This window comes from Pistacia vera, unplaced genomic scaffold (genome assembly GCF_008641045.1).
Source record: "Pistacia vera cultivar Batoury unplaced genomic scaffold, PisVer_v2 Contig192, whole genome shotgun sequence".
Lineage (NCBI taxonomy): Eukaryota > Viridiplantae > Streptophyta > Magnoliopsida > Sapindales > Anacardiaceae > Pistacia > Pistacia vera.
The window spans coordinates 822078-838471 of record NW_022195993.1 but is presented as its reverse complement, the minus strand read 5'-3'; the positions used below and the strand labels follow the sequence as shown (position 1 = coordinate 838471).

The 16394-nt window shown below is 31.7% G+C and overlaps 1 protein-coding gene across 1 annotated transcript; it reads right to left on the bottom strand.

The window, feature by feature from the left end:
- Window positions 1-6815: 6815 nt before the first annotated feature.
- LOC116127488 (probable auxin efflux carrier component 1c) lies at window positions 6816-11109 on the bottom strand. The gene is given in 8 exon segments (XM_031413149.1): window positions 6816-7116; window positions 7453-7529; window positions 8327-8418; window positions 8421-8447; window positions 8450-8481; window positions 8840-8929; window positions 9059-9302; window positions 9385-11109. Coding segments are annotated over 8 exon segments (1842 nt in total). The 5' UTR covers window positions 10598-11109; the 3' UTR covers window positions 6816-7049.
- Between the last annotated feature and the right edge of the window lie 5285 nt (window positions 11110-16394).

Here is a 16394-nt window from a genome sequence, read left to right as displayed (position 1 = left end):
AAATTATAATAAGCAAAATCATTTCTCAATTAGTATCAAACCTTTTAGCTAATTAGTTTCAAAAAATAATTTATGAACCCTAATCCCAATAGAGGCATATTATATATAATACATTATATTATATAATATACTCTTGAATATGCCTTTAGTGATTGAATATATTCCTTAACAAAATCTTTAAAAGTTTATTCTTTTTTGTAAAATCAAGAAGATAATATGAGATTTGAAAAGTTGAGCTTGAAAAAGCAAACTTTTGAATAAAACTTGGGCTATAAAGTGCTTTAATTTAATTAGTCCTTTATTTAATTTCTCTAAAGAATGGAAACAAGGCAAGCTAGTGCTTTATTGGGTCAGGTAACATAGATAGATATATATAATTTTTGGGTATAATCCAATTAGATTTTGCACTAAATAATTTGATTATCCTTTAATGTACTTCAAAAATTATAATTAATATTATTAATAATAAATCATTACCATACCAATTAAGGGACTCTTAATTAATTTATTTAATTTCCCACTCATAAAAATAATTAACTTTGAGCAATTATATGCTTGGATTATGTACATTATGAGTCCCATTTATATATATATATTTTTTTAATGTATGCATGAATTTGTTGAGTTCTCCTAGATATAATATTAATCTAGTGGTCTTATAATGTTTGAAGGCATTATTGAAAATGAAAGTTTTCATCTTAAGTCTTGTCAACTTAAGATTGTGCTCTATATCCAATTTGCATCCAATAATTTTCTCCATCTTCATGATGGCTTAATGGCTTATAGTTATTTTATTCTCTTTTATTATGCATCCTAATTTGAATTTTAGTTCCATTTGGGTGGAATGTTAAGACATTCTTTTAAGGCAGACAATCTTTTTTTTGCTCATGTCATATCTAGATATCACAGAAGAAAAAACGGCAAAATCCGATCCAATTTTGTCATTGATAAATGGGTATCATAATGATTCTGATACCATGATAAATTGACTTAAGATAAAACTTAATTTCAAAAGCTAGCTCGAGGGAATCTAATCACATATATATACACCGTGACATTTCACGAACTTGGCAACGTAAGACCAATTCAACATCTAATAGTCATGATTTGAATTCTCTTAAAAAAATTTAAAAATCAAATAATATGGATATATTAATCAAAATATGAGAGTCTTAATCTTTGAGTTAATGGAATGGATGCATGGATATGGTTCATGGCTATATAGGGAAGTGAGAGAGGGTGGTCAAAATTTTGAGATGTAATTTAGTTTTTAACTACAACTTTTTCATTGGAAAATAAACAAAAGATTTGATGCTTCAAGGCCAAGGGAGAGAATCCAAGGCAGCCTTAAAACCAAAGAAATTTAAGTAATAAATATTATAATTAATTTGATTTCATATAATTAAAACTCAATTGAATTCACTTTTCACGTGCAATTGACACTTTTTACAATTTAAATATAAAGAGTCTAGAGATGGAGTGATAAGATAGATGGGTCAAGGTTGGTGAAAGAGATGGTGAAACAAAACTACAAAGAAAGATTGAATAATTCATGCAAACTCTATCTCCTTCTCCATTGTCTTATAGTCGCCATGAGAATCCACCTACCTAGGAATAAAACAACCCACACGCCCACATTATTAATTCACTCTTTATATGCACAAAATTCTATATAAATATATAACTTCTGGAATGTAGATATATATTCTTGTATTTTTTACAGTGCAAACTAATGCAAATAAATGGTAAAAGATACAATTTTATAACTATTTATACCATAAAGGTTTTTTTTTTTTTTTTTTTTAAACAAAATGTGTAGGCCAATTTGTGCACTTTGATTAATCCCTGTAGGTGACTCCACCGTCATGATTACCTGTTTAAATTTTGGGAGTCATGAGAATACGAATCTAGAATTGTGCGTCTTAACCATACATTCCAACGATCGTCTTACCACTTGAGCTATCCAAAGATGAGTAATAGTAGTAAGACGTTAACTGCAGTTTGATAAACAAGTTTCGAAGGTGAAGATGTTTGTATATTTCTAAGTTGTGCATAAAATGAGAAACATTTAGGGCAAGGCGAGGTAAATAGAGATCGAAAAATTAGGATCATAAACATGATCGAAACATCCATATTAAGTAGGATATGATTGTATATACACAAAGGTTATTGTTGTGTATATGATAACGAATATTAAAATTTAAGGGGCAAGGCAAGATAAATACATATACCATGAAAAAACCCATAAAGGTTAGTATTTCCTGAAGGTAGAAAACCAATTAACCATTGGTTGATAAACAAGGTCGAAACGTCCACATTAGATAACATATAGTTGTGTACAAAATAACAAAGAACACGAGGCAAAGGAAAGGCAAGGCAAATACAGACGTGAGAAAGCCACAAAGGTTTGTCTAGAAAATGGCCGACCCAACACCAGTTAGTGGGAGACATGAAAATGCATGTAAGCTAGCTAGCCTTCAGGCCCTTCACCTTCACCTTCACCTTCACCCACAGACGATGGAGAGTCCCCATCTTTCTTTCTTCTCAAAGGTGCTAAAGACAACACTGACGTTTTGGGTGGCCACTGCCCACTGCGCCCCTTCTCTTTTACGAAACTTTTTAGTGCTTTGTTTTGGTGACTATGTTCATCTATACGTACTACTTTCACATTCCCCACTATAAATTTAGTTTAAAAGTATTGCCCTTCTTTGATCTCTGCCATACAAGTGCGTGCATTATTATTGTTTATAATCTTTTTACTTCATCCTCTCTAAAACAAAATGAAGTTTATTCATATTTTTCTTCTTTCTGGGTTGCTCAAAGTTCACCCACATTTTGATTCATATAATAATATTATAGGATTTTCAGATTGGCGTCCTCTTGCCAATTTTATCTAGGGTTTTGAAAATAATTTTCTGGTATTTTCGGAATTAACTAGAGTTTTTAATTGCTTCATGGCCTGTGATGTATATGTCATTTCAAAGTGATCTATTAACCTGGTAATAAGTTGTTTAATGGAAAGGATCAAACTTATCCGTTCTGCCATAAGTACTTCCATGTTCTGCCATAAGTACTTCCATATTCCACCGAGTGGGATTCGATAACAAGGTTGAGTCAATAATTGAAAAACTTCATTTTCTCGATCTTGATTCATGTAAAAATGTCAAGAACTACAGTTCCAGTTAAACTATCAGGAAATACCTAAATTAGAGTCAGGGCCATAGAATTATATACTTATCTTAGACACCGTATGATTAAGTATTTTATCCATATTTTGCTTCCTACAATATGCATACAACATTTCACATTATTACAAACTTGATATGACACTTGGTGCTCCACATAGGATGATAAGATCTAATTTCATGAGATAGACGGGTTTTTAATTACTTATGGATTCAATGTTGAGTCAATAATTGAAAAACTTCATTTTCTCGTTCTTGATTCATGTAAAAACTTCAAGAACTACGGTTCCAGTTAAGCTATCAGGAAAGACCCAAATTAGAGTCAAGGCCATAGAATTATATACTTATCTTAGACACCGTATGATTAAGTATTTTATCCATATTTTGCTTCCTACAATATGCATACAGCATTTCACATTATTACAAACTTGATATAACACTTAGTGCTCCACATAGGATGATAAGATCTAATTTCATGAGATAGAAGGGTTTTTAATTACTTATGGATTCAACGCTGAGTCAATAATTGAACAACTTCCTTTTCTCGATCTTGATTATGTAAAAACGTCAAGAATTACAATTCTAGTTAAACTAGCCGAAAAGACCCAAATTTAAGCCAGGGCCATAGAAATATATACTTAACTTAGACACCATATGATTAAGTATTTTATCCCTATATTACAAGCTTGATATAACACTTGGTGCTACACATAGAATGATAAGATCTAATTTTATAAGATAGAAGGGTTTTTAATTACGCAACTATGCATTGCCCATTAATGGAATTTAATTTAATTTAATTTATGTTCTTCTTTGATTCATAAACTTTATGAAAAGTGATGATATCCTTTTACTTTTATAATATTCAATGAGAATCTTATCATCTCCGATTCATTTTATAATAATATTTTCAAACCATTTCATAATTAAAGATGTTATTGAGTCACTAATTAATTTATTTTATGAAAGTGAAACATGCCTAAATTAGGGCATATTTCACTATAATAAATTAATTACTAACTTAAATTAATGCAGCCTTTACTAAATGAGAATCCCTTTGTAAAATTAATAAATTAAGCAAGTTAATTTTCATAAATATGGGTTTATTTGTGAGTAATAAATTATTTAATTTAGAGAATTTCAAAGGATGAACATATGACCATATCTTTAATTTTCATTCTTATACAATTTTCAAACCATTGAGATAATAATCGAGGCATTTTGAACGTTTGTGATTATAATATTTAGCATATATTTCATTTCCGACATTTAACATTAATCGTAATCACTCAAAATGCTTCAATTTAATGACTGATAAAAATAATATCAAAAAATTATGTAAAAAAAAAAAAAAAATCCTAATACATATGTGTATATATATGTGTGTGTGTGTATTAATTAATTAATTGACTAAAATCATAATAAATATCAAATCAAATTAAAGAAAAAATCCCAAAAGTAGTTCACGCATGCAAATGCAATATATATATAGGAAGTCAATTTCTCAGCCCTACCCAAGAAATTGGAATTGTAAAATTTCAATATGTAGTAATATCAATGGAGGAGAATCTTGACCTCAACCACTGAAAATGCTAAATTATTTATTTATTTATTTTAATGTTTTATAACCCATTAAGGGCACAATAATTTACAGACAATTTTATAATTATAATGCATGGTGACATATTCTTCTTGTTTTTTAGTGCCCCGTGTCTTATATATTCTTGGTTGCTATAGACTCATCCATCAATAACAAATTAATCCATGCAACAAATCAAATAATAATTCACTTCCATCTTATTCAATCAATTAATAATTTATTTGTTATTTAAACATGTGCCCAAGCACCTACAATTTGATCAAATTTCTTCACATGCATGATGAACGTATTGACGTTTATTCAAATATTTTCAAGTGTTCAGATTTTAAAAACCATCACTGGGTAGTCCAGCGGTCAACTAAAACTCTTAAATATATTACTCAAGAGGCCCTGAGTTTGATCCACTTGGGTTGTTAATAGGGGTGGTCACTATCTGGATTTATCCAGCTATCAACCTCAAGGTCTCGAGGGATAGTTAATATGCGTGCAAACTAGCTTGGACACCCTTGGTAACCAAAAGGAAAAAAAAAAAGTCAGATTTTAGAAAAGTTTGAAATCTCGTATTTTATTGTTAATAAACGATAACGAAATAATAACTACCCTTGTTTTTATGTGCTCCATGTTTTACTCATGGTACCTAGAGTCATCCATCAATCCATAAATCAAATAATACTCTTCCATCTTATTCAATTAATTAATTGATAGAACTACTATTTAGTAGAAAAATTCAAGTATCACTTCCTATTTCAAAATATTTAAATAAAATTTCAATATTTGTCAATATGATTGTACAGCTTCATTTTTAATTAAATTTGATCGAGCAAAGGTTTTGTTTCCCCCATTTTTTCCATTCATTGGAGCTCTTTGTTCATTGAAATGATCATTTCGACATTCATACATATTTGATTAATTTGCAAGACCTCTATCTAAATCAATCGATTAATGAATCTAGTAAGATAACGTTACTTTATACCTAATTAGCAAATGGGTTGAAGTATATCTGAGTAAATTAATTAATTAATTATAGCAATAATCAAGAGATAATGTGTTTGATTAATTTGATGTGTCATAACATAAGCATATGTATGAAATAAATTAATTGTTAATTAAACAAAAAAGATATGTTACACAAAGCAACAAACATATACCAAAGAGTGAAAAAGAAAGGTGTGAAAGAAAAGGGCAAAATGTGTAACTAAAAAGAATAAGGAGGAGATGAAGAAAAAGAGTGAGAAAAGGAGAAGAAACTTTGGATGTGACTATTGTCTCCCAATATTCCAAAGTGGTCTAAATCAAATCAAACCCCATCTTGTATTGTGGGTCCCTTCTTGCACTATCTTTTCTTAATTAAATTTAACCATTCCTTTCATAAACTATTCTTATTCATCTTTAAGTATACTTAATTAATTAATGTCATCACACCAAAATCTACTCTTCCCCTTTTTTATCGTTTGTTAATCTACTAAATTTCAAGTATCGTTAGTCTAAATCAACTTAAACTTTTGCCTGAAATAGATGGGTCTCTTCCCTTTTAATAGTCTGCTAATCTATCTGGGATAGACTAGATTAACGATCATGTAATCTTCAATGGGTTTGTGAGAGAAAAGTTGAAGATAGTTATTTTTATGGTATATAATAGCAATATGCGGCAATCAAGTTGATTCTGCCTTTAGGGTTTTCGTGATCTATTATTCCACGGATGCAAAGTCAAATTATGTAGGAAAAAGAAGCTTGAAATTGGATCGAACTCAATTACCCACCATTGGATTCCAACTTTTTAGATTATCTATAAGACTAAACAAATAGGAAAAGAAAAAGAAAGAAAAGAAAAGCTTATAATCTTGGCAATGAAAATAGAACAATTTAGCGTCAAATGCAAGGGGATTGTGGAATCATCCCATTCTTGGATATTGATGATCACTTTTTCTTTTTCCTTTTTCTTTCTTTTCTTCATAGACTTTGTTGTGCATTGAGTGGCACAAATATAATTCTTGAAATTCAACCTAAGAGATAACTAATTAGAATTGAACTAGAGAAATACCTTTTATAAATCAACTACAAACATGATTTTACAATTTTACTAGCAAAAAGGGGGAAAAAGAAAAAGAAAATTAAAATTTAAAAAAAAAAAAAAGGCATTTGATGAGAAATATTCCAAATTGCTCCTCTTTGTCGTTTCAATTTCCACTTCCTTTGTGGGTGCCCTACTAACCCTATGGCCTTTCCAAAAGGATTCCAAAGATAAATTGATAACTTTAGCCACTTCATAGCCCCATGAAAATGTAGTAAACAAGTGTTATGGGCAATGCAATTAGCATCCCAAATATAACCCTACAACCAAAATTAAATTAAAGTTGGTGACAAAAAAATAATTATAATAGGAAAGATGATATATATCTACGATATCAGAAATAACGTTATTTCCCATCTAAGTACTTCTTATCTAGGCCGTTATTGAATTATCGTTACTCCACATCTAAGTCATTACTAGATTATGATCCAGTAGTTCAAACGAAATAGCGTTACCTCAATGACAAAGATAACGTTATTTTTCATCTGGGTCATTGTAATTATAATCGAATCGTTCAGATGGGATAACGTTGCTTGAATAAAATAACATAATCCGATGAAATGAATGGTGCATGTTGAGAAAGTATATATACTTACGCAGTGCTTAGAATATCAGGGTGTACATTGTATTCCTTAGCAAAGACAAAGGGGACAATTCCTTGTGGGAGAGCTGCCTGTTTTTGCAATCAAAATACATTAAACCAAAAGGAAATGTTAAAAATGGCAGAGATAGATGTTTTTTCAATCTTCTTCTTCATTAATGAAAACAAACAATAACCTTAATTAATTAATCAAATAAATCTTTATTAATTAAACTAATCTCTTCCATATTATAGTTGGATTAATTATAGTGGTCTCTGCTATGCATGTGCTTTGTTTTATCCTTTGTTATTTACTCTTTCCCCTTCTCCTGTTTTTTTCTCACTATTCCCATCAAAACTTTATTGCCCAAATTTAAAACTCTCCCCAAGAAGATTCAATGTTTCTGCTCTACCTCCCTGTAAGGGCATGGCCTCATTATATAACTATATTATATCCAATAAAATATGCAATGTTTTCAGTATTAAAAACCAGTTAAATCTGCAATATTTTTGTGAAAATCTTTGAGAATGTATATGATTAGGATCTCTTGTGTTATAAACAAGTTTGTAATACTTTTTGAAAACAGGAGAAGTGGAGAAATTAAGAGTGTTTTTGAGGGGAGGGGGGATGGATGATAATAACTGAAGTTATGGGGTAGGTATTATGAGTATCAATGTGACAGTCAGAGGTGCATGATCGTGATGATGATGATGATGATGATTCAAACATTCAAACAAAAAAAGCAATTAAAAAAGTTATCTGGGGGGAGGAAAATAGTTAAATAAAAAGTGAAGATTTTGGAGGTTATGTGAGTTAAGTAAGATTTTTGGTAGTGTCAGAAGGAAGCACAGAGACAAGAGATAAAAGAGAGAGAGAGAGAGGGAGAGACCTGAACAATGGCAACGTGTAACAGAACGCCCTTTAACCCAACAGCAATGGAAGCGGCTGCCATGACAGCTGGACCTGTAAGGAATCTCACGCCAGAGCAAAAGCTGCAATGGAATTTCCACTGCTATGATCCTTGGTTGCAAAGCCATGACAAACCTGTCATATTTACCATCAAAAGCATCCCCATTACTCTACAAATCTTTTACTTGTCAGAATCAAATTTTTTTCTTTATTTTGGTGGGTTTTTTCTTTTATTTTTGAATTCTTTTATCATATTCATCATCATCTCCACCACTACCCCATCACAAGCCATTATTATTATACATTTTAAAGATAAAAGAAAGAAAGAGAGAAAGAGAGAAACCCCAACACATTATCATGACCATTACTGTTACTCTCACTTTGCTTTCTAACTGTTTTAGCTTGCTTTGCTACAACACTTAATTATGAAAAAGTGTATGAGAGAGAGAGAATCAGGAAAAAGTAAAAGAATTTGCTCGATGGAATTTATCACTGACCAAGACTGAACATGGCCATGCCTAAGCCTGCATCTGACAGAATGGAAATAGACTTTGCTATAATGGCAGGCATTTCTACATGCCACCTACAGGAAACAAAAACAAAACCAAGAAACATGTTATCAAAAACCAGTGATTGAATTGAAAGCACAAACAAAAAAGATTTTAATTTGATGGATTTTTAATCTAGGCGGAAAGTGACAGATTTAATGTACCTGAAAGAAACCAGTGACCATGTAAGGCCTATCAAGCTTGAATAAGTGTTGGGATTTCTGATAAGTTTCCTCCAAACCATAATCAAAATCAGCCTTGTCATTACACTTGTTGGTGGCATAGTTTTTGGTTTTCCATCTCCCACTTTTTCTCCTTCATGGTTGTTCTCTATTCCTCTGTTCCCAAAACTGAAATCATCTCTCTCAATGTTGTACTCTCCTTCAGGATTCTCCCTGTGACCCTCCACTGAAAACACAATCAAATTGATTAGCAAAACAAAACGAAGTTTAATCAGAAATGAAGCTAAACTAAATGAATTAACTAGTACCTTTTCCTGGAGACATGGATAATCTAACATCTTTTTGCTCATTAGCTCCATAATCATGGCCACCAAACACATCAGAGACTGGAGAAGCACTTGAACTCCAAACAAACATATGAAGATCTCTTGAACCCTCCTCAGGTTTCTGCTGAGCTTGACCATTAGGCCTCTTGGCAGTAGTAACATTATTTGCAGCAGCCGCAGCAGCAGCGGCTTTGGACCCAGTTGGTGAAAACATTCCAGGGTTCGGAGCTGGATAATGGGCTGCACCACTACCGGGGGGGTGGTAATGGAACCTTGACTTGGCGGTGGCGGTGGCGGCTGCAGCACCATCTTCTTCATAATTGGAAGGCCTTGGAGTTGGGCCTCTTGAAGCTGACAAGCCATAAACATCACCAGCTCCAAAGTTTGAGCTGCGTCCACCAGCCATCATGGAGTAAAAATCAGTGTGGTTGAAGCTAGAGCCTCGAGGAGTTGGGTTTCTTGAAGATTGCAAGGAGTAAATCTCAGCATTGGTGAGGTTTGAAGGGCGAGGAGTTGTTGAAGAAAGGCCTTGAGACCTTCTAGAGAAAATATCGGACCTTGAGGCATTAGATTTTCTCACAGTAACATGGAGTTTCCCATCTTCTTTGATCTCAGCTTCCGTTTCAAGAGGCTGCCTCCCATCAAGTGACATGATATCAGAGTCAACATGAATGGAAACAATGGAGCCAGCAGTGTCTGGAAATTGCTCAGAAATGAGCATCCGGGCACCTCTATATTCAAACAAAAACAGCATCAAAGTGTACCAAATAATACATTGAAGCACAACAATTTGCACCATCAAACTCCCGGAGAACTCGCCATACATTCCTTTAAGCAAAGGAATCCCCATAACAAGAGTGTTGGGCAAAGTTGATAAAGAAAAGAGAGTAATTGTCCATTCCAAACAACCCCTTTTGCTCACCCTTGTCCAAATAGCCAAAACCACAAGAACGATGATTTTCTGGAGAGTATCAGCAGCAATGAACCGAAAGTTCATGGCGTAGGGATCATTGGTAGAGATGAAATGAAAAGAAAGAAGAGGAACGGCAAAGAGAGCAACAAAACGGTTGATGCCGGAGCACTGATCGGGAGTGAAAATCTTCCACCATTTCACAGAGCCATAAGCTAAGATCATGGCCACGTAAAGTGGAACCATTGCAGTCATGACATGGTAAAAATCTAAAGCAGTAATCATCTTTGGTGATGAAACTTGAACAACTCAAACTTGAATACCTCCAACAAAAAACTCAAAAGAGAATAAGAAGCAAAGAAAATGAAGGGGGTTTAGTTTTGGGTTCTGGAGATGGTGGAGGTGATGATGAAGAAGACAAATGAAACTGAAGAGCATGTGTTTATGGGGTTTTGGAGTGGTGGTGGGTAATAAGGCAGAAGGAAGAGGAATTTTTTTTCAGAATACAGCTTTGAGAGCTGTGAGCAAGCTTGCACTTGCAGTCCCCAAAGCAAGAGAATTTGCTTTTTAAATTTTTTTTCCTTTGTTTTTATCCTTTTTGTTTTAAGTATTGTTTGGATTTGAAGAGATAATTTGATAATAACTTGGGAGGGCTCTAGCTTCAATAGCCAAACAAAAGTATAATAAAGACTTGAAATTAAAGAAAAAGCATTTTGGTTTTTGATTTGGAGGAGGAGGAAGAGGAGGTGGGGTGTGTCTCCAAGTACTTGTTTTAACACACCTTTTCCCTCAAGGTGGCTTTTCCTTTTCCCCAATTCCATTAATTTTTTCATATTCTCTTTTATACAGATTCACTTACAATTGTTAATTTTGCTGTACAGAAAACATTAACCTTACGTGCATGTTTATTATTAGTCATGGTGAAAACTAATTATATTTATATATATATATCATTTTTGGGAGAAGTGAATGGCTCCACGCGCTTAAATATGGGGCGCTAAATTTGGGGAGGAAGAGGACAAGAAGAAGAATAGTTATAACTTATACCTTTCACATGGACACTCCCTCAATCATCCATTCTTAACCAAAAATCTTACATGGTTGGCACTTTGAAGATCTTCTTACTTCAAACCATTGAATGTGTTCGATTAATTGAGACTAAACCCACATTCAGGTTGTTCAACTTGAGGAGGGTTTCAAGTTTTAACAGAAAATTCGATGAAAATAACAACTTAAAACATTATGTATTATTGAACAAAAATCATCTTAATTTATAGGTTCAAGTTGTTTCTTGTTTGTGTTGAGAAATCAAAAAAATTAACTTAGATGTTAATTTAGATATGTTTAAGTTCAACTTTAAGAAGGTTTCAAACAGATTTGGTTCTAAAATAAGTAATCTTCAAAATAAAATATTGGTCGAGTGAAAGCCAATAAATCTGATTCTATTAACATTGATCCTCCAACGTTTAAGTTAGTATTCTAAACTTTGAGATTTAATTATTAAGGTTATAAGATTACAAGAAGTTTATTGTTATGACAAACATATTGAGACTATGCTCTATAAAGAAGCAATCGTGCTTAATTCTATATGCATAGGAATAAAGATGAAGTTCAAAATGTTATTTATAGGCTTATGATCAATTTAGGTTTATCGTGACTTTTCAAATACAAAAGAAAATCAAATAAGCAGTTCAAAAATTACTACCAACTTATTTATGAAAATCAATATAAATAAAAATAATGATTTTTTTAAAATTATTCACCAAACATTTTTTTAACATTAAATTATAAGAAAGTTATCTTCTTAAATTAAAAGTAATCCCAATAGGGTACTTAGAATTAGAAATGTCGGCCTTGTTAGGGACAATTGCATTCATAAACCCACTATCAAAAGGCAACTTAAAGCTTAAAGCTCTATATAGCCTTTTTGATGCCGTATTAAGCTCAATAACTAGCCATTAATATATTACTTCATTTTTCAAACTATCGAAGCTAGATTAAAATGCATATTTATCACAAAATCTTTTAAAGTTAGGATAAATTCATATCAAGAGAGGATCTAAATTCCATCTTTCTACACATTAGTCAAATTATTTTTGAGCANTTATTTATAGGCTTATGATCAATTTAGGTTTGTCGTGACTTTTAAAATACAAAAGAAAATCAAATAAGGAGTTCAAAAATTACTACCAACTTATTTATGAAAATCAATATAAATAAAAATAATAGTTTTTTAAAATTATTTACCAACTACTTTTTAAACATTAAATTATAAGAAAGTTATCTTCTTAAATTAAAAGTAATCCCAATAGGGAACTTAGAATTAGAAATGTCGGCCTTGTTAGGGACAATTGCATTCATAAACCCACTATCAAAAGGCAACTTAAAGCTTAAAGCTCTATATAGCCTTTTTGATGCCGTATTAAGCTCAATAACTAGCCATTAATATATTACTTCATTTTTCAAACTATCGAAGCTAGATTAAAATGCATATTTATCACAAAATCTTTTAAAGTTAGGATAAATTAATATCAAGAGAGGATCTAAATTCCATCTTTCTACACATTAGTCAAATTATTTTTGAGCAATAATCAATAACAACAGCCCAATTAGCCATTCTAAGCCCTAAACATCAACAATGAGCCCTAAACATCAACAATATATATATATATATATATAAAATTGTCAATCATATTAATTATCAGTAAAAAGATCAATTCCCCAATTGAGCATTCGCGATATAAGTGAGAGGCCTTGGCGGTGAGTTGTTACGCTAGTCTTCCTCAAGGATTAGGTGGGGCATTGTGGCGGTGGGGGTTATTGCGCTAGTCTCCCCCGAGGATTGGGTGGAAGACTGTGGCGATGGGGGTTATTGCGTTAGTCTCCCCCGAGGATTAGGTGGGGGACTATAGCGGTGTATTACTATACTAGTCTCTTTCGAGGATTAGTCGAGATGTGCATGAACAGACCCGTACACCTTTTTTAGGTGGGGGGTCGTGGCGGTGAGTTACTACACTAGTCTTCCCTAAGGATTAGGTCTGGGGCTATGGTGGTAGGTTGTTGCGGTAGTCTCCTCCGAAGATTAGTCGAAGTATACATAAACTGGTTTGGACACCTGTTTAAAAAATAAAAAATAGAAAAAAAGATAGAAGATATCAATCAACTGTCCATACATTTATGTTTGAAATTTTCTATAAGTTTTCATGTAGATGGCAGGATCCTATTAACATTTAGCAATCAATTAATTACTATATGCTTTACTCCATCAAAGCATGCATGCCTTTTTATTCACACTCTGTCTACTCAATTTGTGTCTAAATTAATTGATGACAATTAGACAAACAATAAAATTCCAAAAGCTTACTTGTCTTTTGAATTTTGTTTTTGACCTCATTATTATAGAGATAACTATGTATTTATTTATTTTACCTTTTTATCTATTGAATTATGAAAGTTATCATGCATCGTCCTTCATAAAATAAAAGAGAATGATTTAATGGGATATATCTAAGGATCGTGATCCTTTAAATGAATTAATATTCTTTCTTGATTTGAGCTCTTGAATTTTACGAATCTTCNTATATGCTTTACTCCATCAAAGCATGCATGCCTTTTTATTCACACTCTGTCTACTCAATTTGTGTCTAAATTAATTGATGACAATTAGACAAACAATAAAATTCCAAAAGCTTACTTGTCTTTTGAATTTTGTTTTTGACCTCATTATTATAGAGATAACTATGTATTTATTTATTTTACCTTTTTATCTACTGAATTATGAAAGTTATCATGCATCCTCCTTCATAAAATAAAAGAGAATGATTTAATGGGATATATCTAAGGATCATGATCCTTTAAATGAATTAATATTCTTTCTTGATTTGAGCTCTCTTGAATTTTACGAATCTTCCATCACATATTTAAGATATATATCGAATCTTCCATCACATATTTAAGTCTATATATCTTAAATATGTGATGGAAGATTCGTAAAATTCAAGAGCTCAAATCAAGAAAGAATATTAATTCATTTAAAGGATCACGATATATATATAATTTTCATATCACAAATCACCTATCAATTTTTTCATGTCTAGTAGTTTTCATGTTAGAATAAGTAGAATTAGTGCAACCCATATGACGTTTTGATCTTCTGTCAAAGAAAAAAAAATGGATCTCGTAGGATTCTCAAAAAATTCTCGGATTACCTTTGAAATCAAATGCTCATTCATCTGTCTTTCACATATCATGAATAGCCGAGACATCGAGAAATATCTATAAAAACATTTAGAGAATTGATATGATTTTATCTCTATTTATTCCATTTAAGAAAAAGGAAGAATTTCACAAGTGGTTTGAAGGAAGCTCTCTTAATTCATAACGAAATAAATTAAATTAAAAACAAAGAAAATAATTTTTAGAAATCTAAGTAGTTAGTGGGGCATGCAATAGTAGTCGAGAGAATAAATGAATAAAATAAAGAAGAATTTCAGGCTTAGAAAACAGAAACCCTATAGCCATGGCCATGCGTGCAATTAATTAAAATTAAGCATGGTGTTTTGTGTTAATTGATTTTTCAAAGATATTACTTGGGAGACTGACATGACATATTTTTGTTCCCCATTTCTTTGCTTTCATTCTCTTCCATATCATTATAAACTTCAACGCATGCTTAATTCTTTTCAATTTTTCATCAACGAGGAAGTATTTTTGTCACTACACAAACTATTAACTCTTCAAATTCCTATTTGATAAGATATGATCATCGAGTTACAATTTCCAACCTACCGCAAAAGTCTCAATTTATACGACAAAATTTATGTGAATCCATCGTACATACCCGTAATCAATTATAAAATAAGTGTATTCTACTCACATTGATGTGTCATACGCTCATTAACTGGTTGTATGTACAACAAATGTAAAGATGCACAATGACAAGGTTTTTTGTTAGTATTTCTTGCATTGAGCTAGTAATCATGTGTGATCGCTTTGAACTGATAATGCATTTTATTTCTATACTTAAGATTGATATACCCAAGATGACTATGCTTTGGCTCACATAAGTTTCTATAAAAGAGTAATATTATAACTATCGATCAAGATTTTTTCTTGATCTGGGTTTTCTTGTAAACCATTTTTTTCATTAACAATGAGTCGAGTTTTTATATATGAGATAACCTCGATCTCTATTTTATTTGATGACCCATTTGGATAACCAAATTGTATTTGTAGTGCATTAAGGAATAATCTTCATGCACATTAATAGTTTATAAAAACCATAGTATTAAGAATATCATATAAAAGATCTTTTTTTTTTTTTTTTTTATAACCACAGTGTTCGACCTAGTTTGTATGCATCTCAACTAATCTCCAGTCCAATAGACTAGATAAGTCACAAATATGATAAGTGATCACTTTGTGAGGTTCGAACATAAAATCTCTGGGTAATTCACCCAGATGACTAAAGCTTGCCATCTAGAATATCATACAAAAGATTTTATATATATATATATATATATATATAAAGATTAATAAAGTTGCTTTAATGTAATCAAAGGTAGGCTTTGCCTTTGTTGAGAATGGGATACTTTTGGCTTAGATTTTTACATTGAATTCCAAAACATTCAATACAAAATGTTGACTTTTGCTTAGGAATTAGGAAGAGAGACCATCGGAGATAATCTAAATTAATAGGTGAAAGTTTTTATCATATGGAAATTAGTATCAAAGCTTTCGCACGTGTTGTAAAGTGGTTTATCAAAATGTTATAATGGCCCTCAAATTGGGGAAAGTTATCCTTCAAACACTTTAGCAATTGGGATGCCACCAATTCAATTTCCAATGTGGTTTTGTATATCCACTAACCCAAGACGCGCATGGGATCATATTACTAAATTATAAACATTTCTTAATTATAAAAATAAATATTATTGTGTCCAGAGAGTTTCGAACGTCATAAAATATCGTTTCACGAACCAAAATCTAATACATATGTCACAAAAATATTTAACTTAAAAACCCATTAACCATATTACTTGTAAATACGTACCAAAAAATGAAACAAAATACATCTATAACA